The sequence below is a fragment of the Sesamum indicum genome, linkage group LG6 (assembly GCF_000512975.1).
Source record: "Sesamum indicum cultivar Zhongzhi No. 13 linkage group LG6, S_indicum_v1.0, whole genome shotgun sequence".
Taxonomy (NCBI): domain Eukaryota; kingdom Viridiplantae; phylum Streptophyta; class Magnoliopsida; order Lamiales; family Pedaliaceae; genus Sesamum; species Sesamum indicum.
In genome coordinates, this window is record NC_026150.1 from 7991658 (window position 1) to 8005698 (window position 14041).

At 33.4% G+C, this 14041-nt stretch overlaps 2 protein-coding genes across 2 annotated transcripts in view; one reads left to right on the forward strand and one right to left on the reverse strand.

The window, feature by feature from the left end:
• The window catches only part of LOC105164052 (meiotic recombination protein SPO11-2), a gene marked incomplete in the record, with an annotated part of 2591 nt that extends 1819 nt beyond the window's left edge, over positions 1-772 (forward strand). The window contains 3 exon segments of the mRNA XM_011082602.2: positions 83-159; positions 233-363; positions 441-772. Of these exon segments, the coding sequence (XP_011080904.1) occupies positions 83-159; positions 233-363; positions 441-575 (343 nt within the window).
• On the reverse strand, positions 1949-8269 carry LOC105164053. The gene is made up of 11 exons (XM_011082603.2): positions 8054-8269; positions 7435-7519; positions 7213-7289; positions 7097-7124; positions 6906-6999; positions 6742-6808; positions 6406-6496; positions 4044-4204; positions 3225-3449; positions 3036-3149; positions 1949-2368 (listed from the first exon to the last, which is right to left on the reverse strand). Exons 1-11 carry the CDS (start codon positions 8129-8131, stop codon positions 2306-2308), a joined length of 1083 nt encoding a protein of 360 aa, XP_011080905.1. The 5' UTR covers positions 8132-8269; the 3' UTR covers positions 1949-2305.

Here is a 14041-nt window from a genome sequence, read left to right on the forward strand (position 1 = left end):
CGTTGACTGGTAAGAATGAGTATTTATCTCTACAACAGTACTTGTAGGAAACAGGATCTTGACTCTGTACTGGGTTATGAAGGAACCCTGCTGGATTGGCAATATTATGCACCTTCAAGTTTGGAAGTATAGCAATGGGCCTGGAAGCATACCGATATGGTGCTTTCTTCTGCTCTCTTTACCTCAGCATGGTAGTTTCAATAATAAAACAGACCTGTTTTCTTTAACACAGCTTGCAATGTCAAGTGGCTGGGATTGCGCAAGGATGACATTGAGGAACTCATACCTGAGGACTCTTTGATTCCACTGAAGCCAAGAGATCATCAAATTGGAAAAAGCTTGGCTTCCTCAGAGATCTTACAGGTAAACATGCTCACTAATAACTATTATTGCTTCTCTTTTGTCACCTTGTTCTGGGTAAAGGATATACTTTGTTATAGGATAACTACAAGGAAGAGCTGGCTGCCATGATTCAAACTGGTTATAGAGCAGAAATTGAAGCTCTTTACTTCCATGGATTCGATTTCTTGGCTATGTACATAGGAAAGAAAATTGTACAAGCCAATTACATTTAACTTTGTGGCTAGCTAGTTTCTCGTTGAAACGTTTCTTTTGGAAAATGCCCGTACTCGTTGCTCTCTTTCACCCCAGTATTAAGGTACGGAAAATTATTTTCTTCATGATATAACATGAACATTGAAGTAGATGCTGCATATAAAATGCCAAGCATCATCTCTTTCTTATGCTACGGGGGTCTTGGACATATATATACATGGATAATATATTATGTAATTTATTTTTTTTTTTTCTGTTGCAAGTTCTTTATTTTATATCAACTCAAGATAAGTTCGATTACTAAAAATCCTGTTGTTACTGAATACACACTGACATATAGATTCTCTTCTTCTCTAAATTTATTACTCTTAACTCATTCTATATATATATATATATATAAAGCCTCGGTTTCCTCAATGAGAACTTTTTTCAAAATTCTTTCTAGTTTTTACTTATTATTTTAAAAACAATAGCGTAAAAATATATAATTCCACTTTAGATCAAAGTATAAATGTGCCCTCAATGTGAGGTGTGGAGAGGGATATGTTTAGAAATTTGGTAATTAAGTGTATAGATCAACATGCCCCTCAACAATTACCGTATGTCTAGATCAACAGGCCCCTGCATATTAAATATATTCAGTGGGGTGTATTAAACAGTAAGTCACTGCATGTCAATATTCCCTCGACTCGAGGTGTTGGTACGCGAATTGAACAATCTATTATTATATGTAGAGGTTTATTACATGAATTTAACAAAAACTTCCCACCAACACAAGACCCAAAATTTGCACCAATTTTGGTCGAAAACGTAATAAAAATTAGAAAAAAAAATATTATTTTAATCCGCTAAGTATGCTTAATTTTAATTTTAGTTTGATAATTATATTCATTTTTTTTAGGTGCAATAACTTATGAAATTATTTATTTTTAGTCCTTTGGCAGATTTTTAAACAATTTTACTCCTATGAGTGCATATGAACTAAAACTGCATTTCAAAAGTTACATAGGGGTAAAATTATCCGAAAATCTGCCAGAGGATTAAAAGTAAATAATTTTGTAAGTTACTGGACCTAATTAGGCATACTTAGCGAATTAAAATAATATTTTTCCTTAAAAATTAGGAATTGCAACTGGTTTAGTTCCCCTAGACCCCAATCAAGCCACTCAAGTTTAGTTAGTCTTAAAATTCATCCCATTAATTAACACATTTGTTTGGAAAAACTAAGAATTAATAAATTTTATTATCAATGCCTTCTGCGTACTTATCACTTGTGCTTTATTTTCTAAATTGTACAGAAGTATTATTTGAAAGCTTAAGAACAAAACCCAAAAACTGCCCCAGGGCCTACTGGGTCGATAAACATAAAATCCATCCCAAAACTAAGACCAAGTTTCGATCTAAACATGCCTCATAAGTATAGTGACTGGATACAACTCGTTTGTCATCCCTATGTAAAACAGACCAATCTTCCAAAGAATATAAATGTAATTTGATCTAATGAGGCTTTTGCAATTACAAAAAACCTCGAAGGTTAATCTGTAATTTACCACATCAATGATCCCGACAATATAATATAATTAAGAGAACAAAAGACCTTCCTCCCTAACCACCCAAAAGAAACCTGACAAACCAACTTTAACGACAAATACTATTGCTATCTGATAACTGAAACAATGTTTCTATAATCTACTCTCAATGGCAATGTACAAAATCGTTACAGGAAGGTCAAGTAGCAGGATAATTTTCATCAGCTTCTTTCCACGAGGGAGACTTTCTTCCCCTTCACTGAAAACCTGTCACTGTTCTCAAGCTGTGCAGGAAAATCCAACAGTCATTCTTACTTGCGAGACTCCAAAAATTTAGAAGAGTAGTGCAAACTATATTAATATTTAAGGATAATTACACTTCCCTCCTCTAAAGTTTAGTGTAATTACATATAGATCCCCTGTAGTTTGAAAATTATATCTAGCACCCCTGAGATTTGTTTTCGTCTAACAAAATTCCCTCCAGTAGTCAACACACCAAAATTGCTGATATTAATAAAAAATAAAAAATACATCTATATACTCTCAATTATCTTATGACTGACTTATTGCAGGTCAAATAAATTTTTTTGTGACTAAATTACGCTCATCGTGTTCATGTGTTAATACATGTGAAGAAGTATATCTTCACCATTATAAAAATAATTTAGTCTGAAAAAAAAATTATCTGACCTACGTTAAGTCGGTAAAAAATCAATCGAGAGTAAATAAAAATTTTCATTCAATTATTTTGTTAATATCAACAAATTTAGTGAATTTTAACTAACGAATGGACTTATTTTTAGATGGAAGCAAACCTCATAAGTGCTAGATGTAATTTTCCAAACAGCAAGAGATCTACATGTAAATACATTAAACCTCAGGGGAGGGGAGTGTAATTATCCATAAAATTTAATGTCCAAAAACTAATATCCAAGTGATTATTTGCTATACCTTATGCTTCAAAAAAGTAAGTGCCTCTTTGGGAGAAAAGTTGAAGAATGTAGAAGGTGAGAGTTCATCAACAAGTTCTTTGAGCTGCTTCAGCTTTAATGACTCCCCAGGTGCCTGTAGCAAGAAGCAACTCAGTGAATTGCAAGTAGAATAGTGTCAAAATTAGCTTAGAAATGTCAGAAACAACACCTGCCGTAGAAGCTGCCTACACAACTTCTTAAGTTTTGGCTTCTCTCCACCTTTATCCATATCTGAGGTGTCATCATATTTTCTTTTTACTGAAGAACGTGAATCAAAAGAATCCTCGCCGTCACTATCACCAAAAGTGGTCTTTTTCCCTTCAAAGTAGCAGCCTGCAACTTTCTTTGGACGGTCCTTGATACCAAGCCCTTGTTTTCCAGATGTGGCCTTGTCCTGAAAATGCAGATCCCAATATTTATCCCCCCCTGCTTGCACATGCTACTCTATCTCATGACAAAATGACACTAAAAGCATTCTGTCGTTTCAACTTTCTTAAATGTCACACAAGATTTTGTCCACATAACTTGGTCAAGCACTAATCCAATTTACATAATCTCTTGTGCAGCTAAAAGCTCATATTATCAAGTTACTCAACCACATTTGAACTAGCAACGACATACCCATGTCTGATCTGACAAGATACCCATGTCTAACTTAAATCCTTAGCACATACAACACTTAAGTCCTTATCTATGGACTCAATTCCTACTTTGGCAGGGTTGACTTCCATTACCAAAATGCAGGAACTTATAACAAAACAAACAATAGAATGATAATTGATAGGCAATGATATTCCTAGACTAAAATTCATTCCAGCCAAACAAATGGAGATGGAACATTATGGTCACGACTCACACCTATGGGCAACATCAAGTCCCTATAAATAATAATGCTCCAGGAAGTTGACCCCATAAAGAAAGACTGGATGCTAGAACTATTAAATAACAAAATAAGAGTATCCAGGAATTGAGAAACAGGAAACCACACCTGAACAAGTTTGTATAGATTCTCCTGATCCTCCTCATTGAATGTAGTTCTTTCATTAGTCAAGAGGGACTTCTTTCTTCGAGATTCCGCACCAAGCAAACCTCCAGTGACAAACCCAAGTTTGTATCCCCACCACTCTGGTGGAACATCTTGAACTTCCTCTGTCACATGATAAATTTTAATTTAGTAAAACTATAGCAGAGGAAACACTGTGAAGAACTTACCCAAAAAGGAAACATAGTGAAGATTGTAAAGCAAGGACAACTAAAAGAAAAAAAAATCTGGTGCAAATAGAATCCAAATTAGAGGTGGGTGCCAATGGATAGGTTTTGCCCTACCCAAACCCATACCAAAACAAGACCTGATAAATTAATTTATACCCAGACCCTGCCCTACCCTACCCTCCTCAAGACCCAATGGGTCTCTAGACCCAAAATTGTTGTATTAAACCCTAAGTTATGGTTGGGCGAGACCCAAACCCATTTCTCTTTCTTACCATTTCTTTTCTTTTTTTAGTGTAGATGATGTTTGACCTTTTTACTCAACACATTAATAAAAAAGACTAAAAAATATAAATTTAATCAAAATACATAAAATATGTTAGATACATATTATACCAAAAAAAACTAACAAAATGAAGCGAATAATGTATTTGGGCATCAAAATAAATTATTCTCAAAACAAAAGGTTGTGTTTTTTAACTAGCACGAATTATTTATTCAATATACACATTAGATTTATCTATATTTTTTTAACTTTTTATTTTTCATTTACCGACTGATAGACCAAAATCCAAATATTCATGGTGAACTCAGTATCAATGCTGATATATCTAAGTTACTAACAACCAACATCAGTATCACTTACTGATTGAACTTTTTGAAAGAAGATATAATTTATTATATCATTTACAGATATTCTAGTATGACAATATTAAGTCAACATATTTAACAGAAATCAATTTTAAAGTACAAAACTTAAACTCCAATTTTATCATTTCAATCAAATATTATTGCTTACCAACATGTTGAAAAACATACCTAGCATAATTAATATATTTTATATAACAAATCATTCAATTATTTATTGATCAAATATTGTACATGGTTAAAGAATTACACGATAAATAATTTTCCGATGTCTTAAGTTTTTTAAATTTGTTCCCTTGAATTTAAATAGATTAATTCATAATAATCCAATTGAATTGGGATAGAAAATAGAAACATTTTTTTAGGGTCCAACTTGGGTATAGAGACCCATGAATATTAATCGGTAGAGACCACCCCAGACCCAATATATATTTTTTTAGTGCCAATAACATGCATTGGGTCTGGGCCTGGGTAGGACCTCACCCCACCCATTGACAGCCCTAATCCAAATCACATGAGCCCAAAAGATTCCAGAAAAAATGAACCATTTCAAGAGGAAATTACATTGTCAGCATGTAACACAGAAAATGGTCCAAACCATAGATCACAAACAAGAATACTCAAACAAAGCCTAGTTCATATAGTTTGTAAGTAGGCTGGAAATGTTTATTTTGATATAACTCTTCACCAATCATTTGACAGAGCTTGAGAACCATCATAATTCCATTTAAAAGTTGCAAGGAAGAGATGGTTTAAGCAATATTAACTCGAAGTCACGCTTAATTACTGTTTATGCTCAAGCAAGTTTCAAGCTCACTTTGACTTCCAATCCAATATTAGGACTTAAGAGTTCTCCGGATGACGGATCAAACCGGGGATGGCTCATACTGGATTATGCCTAAGAATGGCAGGGCAGGAGAATTGGTGATAAAGTAAATCTGAGCACCGCATGATTCGGCAGAAGAAATTAAATCCATGTTATTTATTCTCTCATTTAGATTCAGTTTGAGTTTACTTTATTGTTTAAGAATATAAGAAAAGTTAAGCATTTACATTGGCAATTGAGGAAAGGACAATCATATCACAAAGGTTACAAAAAAGTAACAGAATCTAATACTAGCATGTGCATTTCATTAGCTTAATTCTCAATAGGCAGCAACTTTTGTCCTACAGTTATAGTACTAAAAAGCATAAGAAAATGTCCCGTTATTACTGCATTTGTTGAAGGTGCATATAGCAATATAAAATAGTGCTAAAAGGCTTCACGAAAAATAAGTACTTTCAGCAAAAAAATAACAGCCGTTTTCAGATGTTTAAGAACTTCTATTAATCGCAACCCAAATAGAAGCCAGGCACATGAAGGAGGTATTAATTAGAAAGTATATATGGGATAAATCCATTATATGAGTGCAATGTTGCATAGGACATTATCCATTAGAGCGAAACTGCATGGGTTTCAACTTTTCAGCTCAACTATATGGATCAAAAGTTACCTTCCATATCAGGAAGATGGATTTCAATTAAATTTGCTTCCTCTGAGACTTCCTGAGCATGATCAATCTCAGGCGACTTAGCCCTGTTTACCTAGTGAAAACATCCCATAAAGTGCATCAAAGTTAATCAGAAAATATTCTAGATTAATCTAAGAGACCAAAAATTGCCTCCACCAATATTTTGTACATCAATGACAGCAAAATTTTCCAAATATTTATTGGAGATCAAAATAAAAGAAATATTTCAAAAGTTCGAATATGTCACAATCCTATCTGAATGGGCAAAAAGTAAGGAATTTTGGATGCAGTGGAAGTACAGAATCGAATGACACTTACAAGGATTCCTTCAAGATCCTGAGAAGAATATGCATGTACAAGCTTTCCCTTCTCTCTTTTCTTATACCTGGACATATAATATCAAAACTGAGACACCCTTCCATTGAAAAGAGTCGCTTATATCTGTAGGAAAATGAAAGAAACAATGCTCATAATATACTGACCTTCCCTGTGGTCGAGTAAACTTCACAGCTGTATCTTGATTTTCCTTGGCAGGGCTGGGCTTGGCAGCGGCTTTTTTCTCATCTTTTTCATCGTCTGTTACGCACAGTGAGAACCAAAAGCCAAATAATCAACTAACCATTATTTGGACAGAAAAACCAAGTCAAAAAATTCATTTTTTACGTGAATGTACCTTCATCCTTGTTGATTTCAACAGCTTGCTGCCAAAATTATCCAATATATAATGAGAATTGGGAAAAAAACGGTGCAGAGCATATATAACTTAAAACAGGAAAATATGCAATTTACCACTTTCAGTTTCTTGAGGATACTATCAAATTGAGTGGTGTCAAACGCCCATGCATTTGGCTTCTCTGTGCCTATACCTATATGCATGAAACAAAGTAATGGTTAATAATATCCGTTCAATCAAAATCATCCATTATTAAATTGAAAAGATGGAAATCTGAGATAAATCAAATAGAATTCTACATTGCTAAAACTACATGAGAAGGGAAATAAGAAGGCAACCTAAAGTATCCTGCTTGTTCTTCACCCTGACATATCCTTTGATACCTTGCTTTTCCTTACCAAGCCCTTCTCCTTCTTCCCATCCCTGATCAAACATTTTATCCAGCAAACGTACAGTCATTAAAACTCAAACCAAATAAATAGAACTTCATGTGCAGTTCTGGTCTTCACAAAAACGAATTGCTTTCACAAAGCTATGAAAGACCATACAGAATATAACATAAGTCACTCTTTTAACAGAGACTAAAAAGGGAAAAGTAAAACGTAAGTATTGAAATGAAAGAAGAATGGAGCATAAATGCTGCGCAAACAAATCAAGCCAGCTTATGTTAAGAATTGTACCACGCGCGAAACAACGTTGTTGGCGTAGAATCTAAAAAAATCCTTATAACCAAACTTATGCCTCAAACGGACGGAGTTTGGAGGCAGAAATTGACATGCTATATTCATTTTAGTTTGATTTTCATAATATTCGATACTGCCTCCTAATTTTCTGATCCGAAGCTATCACGAATCGCTCGAGCATACATGTACTCAGAGTAAATTCACATCAATTCAAATGCATAATCACATGCATATAAGAAAGCAATGAATGATCCAGGAGCAGTAAAGCAATTACCATTTGTTTCATAAGGCGGAAGGCGGCTGAACTTCGATCAATTCCGACGTAGCGGAGAGGAACTTCGGGCGCCGCCATAATTGTATAACTTAATCCTTCTTTCACTCTCACTCTCTCTCTCTCTCTCTCTCTCTAATCCTTCAATCTCTGTAGCTAAGAGATTTCAGGTAGAGGGTGGGAGAAAGAGAGAGAGAGTGGGGCGCAAGAGCTTTTGGGCAGCAGCAGCAGGCAGTTTAAAAACCTAGAATCTGCGCGTATACGCGAGGGATTGAATAGACGGCCGAGATCTCAGTTACCCTTGGATTGATAACCGCTCGATTTAGCTTTGGGCGTTGAAAATAATTATAATTAATGGATAGAATATGAAAAAAAATAATAATAATATTTTTTGTTTGCTAATAGAAAATTAATTCATTATTTAAATTATGGGTGAATAGAAATTTATCCCCATGTGATATTGAAAATGAGTACATTACCTCCCCTATAAAAAAATATAGCAATTTACACCCCTGTACTTTTTAAAATAAAGCAATTTACCTCCATGTATAAGGAGGTAAATTGCTTTATTTTAAAAATCATAAGAGGATAAATTGTTCTATTTTAAAAAATAGAAGAAGGTAAATCGCTATTTATTTTTATAAGGGGATAATTTGCTCATTTACGATATCACAAAGGAATTGCTTGCATTTTTCCTTTTAAATTATTGAAAAGACACAGGTTATTGTTATGATCTTGTATTCTTATGGTTATATAGACGTTCATGCTCCTGTTGCTTGATTTCAGTTTCAGCTCAAAGCTTATTTTTGAAATTTATATACATATCTACTATTTTGTTTACCCAATTATTTAAGGACAACGGTAAATTATTAATTAAAAATATATTATTTATAAATATTTTGACAAGATCAGTAAAAATATATAGTTGAGATTCCTTAGCGAGGTTGACTCACTCGAACCTCTTCAACCAACACTAGGATTTTGATTAGGCATTTGAAGGGAGTGGATTGGCCCAGGAAGCGTGACGGAAGCACGAAAAAGTGAAAAATTATAATTCAAGCAAACAATTAAATCCCGATAAAGGGGTGTACTTTTGATCTTTTCACGGGCGTTCGGTGTAAAAAAAAAAAAAAAAGCCATAGAAACTTACAAGAAAAACAAAAAGCATAAAAGTAAATGGAATTTACCCCTCGTCGTCTTTCTTGTTCGGCTACAAGCGTTGATTCCTCTCCGTTTTGATTTCTGGATCTGTCCACAATAAAATCTCAATTTGGAGATCCTCCAAAGAATATCACATCATCATCGAAGGATATGAAGATTTCGTGCTAGCAAAACCTCCACAAAAGTATAAGGAATCAATAATGTTATTGATTAACGTTTGTTCATTTGTCTCTTTTTCAATCTCTAAGATCTTGAGAGAGTTTTTGGGAGTGTGAACAATAGAGAATTCGTGTGTGGTGTGTGTGCAGCCAAAACAAAGCTTGGGCTTACATTTTAATGGATTGGGTTTGATTAATTAAAATTAAATCAAGTCCACGTCTAATAGACTTTAAATCAAACCTAGTTTAATATATAAGCTCAACATTAAAATATCCTGTAATCCAATTAAAGGATCCAAACCCTTAACTCTCTTTTAATTTATAAATTCAACTTATAAACCGGACAAGCCCAATAAAATCAATCCAATTAATTTAATGGCTAACTTAAAATTCTAATTAATTTGTTTAATTTAAACTTCTAGTCATACATCCAATGTATTTGGTCTAGATAAATGATCCAATTATTTAATCTCTCCAAAGATTATTTAATCCAATTAAATTAATCCGACTCTTCTGAATTAATTACAAATTACTTCCATCCCATTATAGTGGTTGGTTTGTGATTTTTTAAGTTCACTCTTAGCTAGACTTGGTGTGTGTGACCAACATAATTAATTAAATCTAATTTAATTAATTATTTTCGATTATCCCATAATCATAATCGAAAATAGACCGTTATCATGGGTGGCTGTCTAGCAACGGTGTATGGCACTAGAAACTAGGTAAAATATGGGGTGAACATTTAGGCTTCAAACCTAATTTAATTAATTATTTTCAATTATTCCATAATCGAAAATAACCTGTTACCATGGGTGGTCGTTTAACAACAGTCCATGGCACTAGAAATTAGGTGAAATATGGCGTGAACGTTATCATCCTATAGGCTTGTATATATGTTATTTGTATATGATACAAAGACAACACTCCTTTCGCAACTTATCATCCTTACCTCTCATTCTCCCTCTCTTTTCTCTCTATTCTTGTTCTTCTTGAATTAGTTTCAAGTTAGAGCAAAGTCTTCTTAAGTTTGATATACTAAGTTAATAATATAATCAAGTCTCTTATACTACATACACTTCACCTCTAGCAAGGTTTGGTGTAGACCACCTTGTGCTGTAGTGTGTGTTCGACGTAGAGGAGATCTTATTGGTCTTTGCGTGAGTGCACAGTTGGAGGAGAAAAGCTTGATGAAAGTCTTCAAATCGAAAAGGTAAAAATTTCGTGATTATATTTTCGTCACTCTTTATTGCAATAGCCACTTGTTTTTATTTCAAGCTTGTTTTGTGCTTGTTGAGTGTCGAATGGTCAGGATTAAGGGACTAGTTTCTTTCAATTTAGAATTTAAATATGCTTATTTTTTATGCTTCTATTGCATTCTTGCCAAGTCCCGTCGATTCTTTCAGCCACCGTTCGTCATATTCAAGATACCATATGCACATGACTATCATGATTTTTTAAATCTAAAGACTAATCTCGTACTATTGGAACCGGGAATCTCAATCATACCGATCAAGTCTTAAGAGCTTAAATATGATGATCCCCGCGAGTTAGTTCACTCAATCAACTACCTTACCAACTAACCTACTAAAATTGCACACACAACCTATGTCTTCTACCGACGAAACACGGCTGCAGTATTTAGTGCAAATCTCTATAAGACCCTCGATACCCTGTCTCGAGGTCTTCAATTTGGAACGTTTTAAACCGACCCGTAAGAGTTGGTTTCATAGTTGCCAAACCTATGCGCAACCCAACTCCCCGGGTTTCACCTTTCGGTCTGTGAGCCTTTCGTTGTGATATTGAAACCTCATTCAATATCAGTGGTAAATACTATGAAACACACCCATCTTAATAAATTCTTACCATATTCATAAATTTAATATTATTTGATAAAGATTGGTGAATAGCAAACAGTCAGTCTAATTGGCTTTTGGTCACCCATTCCAACAATATATTCATTAGCAATTGTCTTCCCGACTCGTTGGGAAACGAAACTCCTCCCTTACTCGAGAACTGCGAGCGAAAAAATAGGTTTGGCCCACTCAAGAGAGGGGATGTTTTTTTTTTTCCTGAACATACACCAGCAATATATGCCATATACATCTATTTTCCTCATTCTTTTGACGTAGCTTGATATCTTATTTTCGTATCTTTTCTTTTGGGAAATTTATTAAAAAAATGCAAAAAAAAATTAATAAAGTAGAGTAAAAATGAAAGTGTTAGAAAAGTAAGTGGCACCGTGGTGCCACAATTTTTTATTGAAAAAAATAAATTCCTTATGTCACCGCGGTCTGTGACCGCGGTGACATTGTTTTTTAAAAAATTTTTTTTTTTAATGTGTCACCGGCTTTGAAAACCGCGGTGACAATTTTTTTTTTTAAAAAAAAATATTTTATTTTACGACGAATTGCTGTCAAATTCTCGTTAAAATTTCAGCACTATTATGGCGAGTTGTCAACCATCAAATATACCGTTCGACTCATCTTGATGAGATGAACATTTCCCCACAAACAATTTCAAGTTTTATCAATCGTAAATAATGAATTTTTAGCACGAACACCGCACCTTTCGGCCGTCGATTCGCCGCCACCGGAGCGACCCACGATCACGAACCACCACCACTGGACTCGTCTCGACCTAATGGTTCTAACGAGACTAACCTAGTTCAATTTTATTAAATATTTGTTAAGATATGAAAATTTGAAGTTTTTCCGCCGAAAATTCGCGCTCACCGGAGCGACCCACAATCACGAACCACCGCCACTGGACTCGCCTCGACCTAACGGTTCTAACGAGACCACCCTAGTTCAATTTTATTAAATATTTGTTAAGATATGAAATTTGAAGTTTTTCCGCCGAAAATTTGCGCTGAAGCTGTTTGCTGTCATTTCTCCACCGTCAGGACGAATCACAGATTAAGACCATAGCCGTTCGAATCCTATTAAATATTTGTTAAGATATGAAAATTTGAAGTTTTTCCGCCGAAAATTCGCGCTGAATCTGTTTGCTGTCACTTTTCCACCATGAGGACGAATCACAGATTAAAACCATAGCCGTTCGAATCCTGTCGTCCAGACGATTCCAACAAGACTAATCTTGCTCAATTTCATCAAGTATCCTGTCGTCCAGACGATTCCAACAAGACTAATCTTGCTCAATTTCATCAAGTATTTGTTTGTTCAATTTTTTAAATAGTTATAATTTTATTAAATTCTATTCAATTAATTATAAATAGTATTATTAATTATTTAATTAATTATAAATATTATTATTAATTAATTAAATAGAATTTAATAAAATTATAAATATTTTAAAATATATATATTTTAATTGAACAAACAAAAAAAAAGAAAATGAATTTGACAAACAGTTTCAGCGAATTTTTGGTGGAAAAATCTTCAAATTTTTAAATTTCAACAAATACTTGATGAAATTGAGCAAGATTGGTCTAAATAGTATTATTAATTATTAATTAATTATTTTTATAAATAGTATTATTAATTAATTATAAATGTAATTATTAATCATTTTTAATTATTAATTATTAATTAATTAATTATTATAAATAGTATTATTAATTAATAAATAGAATTTAATAAAATTATATTTAAAACATATGTATTTTAATTAGACAAACAAATACTTGATGAAATTGAGCAAGATTGGTCTTGTTGGAATCGTCTGGACGATAGGATTCGAACGGCTATGGTCCTCACGGTGGAGAAATGACAGCAAACAGCTTCAGCACTAATTTTCGACGGAAAAACTTCAAATTTTCATATCTTAACAAATATTTAATAAAATTGAACTAGGTTGGTCTCGTTAGAACTGTTAGGTCGAGGCGAGTCCAGTGGCGATGGTTTGTGATCGTGGGTCGCTCCGGTGGCGGCGAATCGACGGCCGAAAGGTGCGGTGCTCGTGCTAAAAATTCATTATTTACGATTGATAAAACTTGAAATTGTTTGTAGGGAACTGTTCGTCTCATCAAGATGAGTCGAACGGTATATTTGATGGTTGACAACTCGCCATAATAGTGCCGAAATTTTAACGAAAAATTAACAGCAATTCGTTGTAAAATAAAATAATATTTTTTTTAAAAAAAATTAAAATTTTTTTTTTTTTAGAAAACAATGTCACTGCGGTCTGACATAAGGAATTTTTTTTTTAAATAAAAAATTATGGCATAATCGCGGTGCCACTTACTTTTCTAACACTTTCATTTTCACTCTACTTTATTAATTTTTTTTTTGTATTTTTTTAATAAATTCCCCCTTTTCTTTTTAATGCTATCGTTTTAAATTTAATAAATTAACTTGATCGTTGAAATATTAATATTTCTTTTTGTAGGTTCCTATCTTCAAGCTTGCAAAGGATTTTGCCTACAGGGTAGCTCAAGTCTATGAACTATTTTATCTATGCCCTTTTTGCATGCATCAACATATTTGGAAAAAAATAATTGAAATTTGCTAAAAGACAAAAAAAAAATAACACACAATTAAATTAAATAATGTGCATTGATATCACATGCATTTCTTTTAGTTATTTTAATAAATTTCAATTATTTTTATTATAAATGTACTTTTTTTAAAAAGAAATATACAATGAAATTATCTAAATAATTGTACGAAAAAAATAAATTATCACCCCGCGCTTGCTCGACTAAAATTATAAT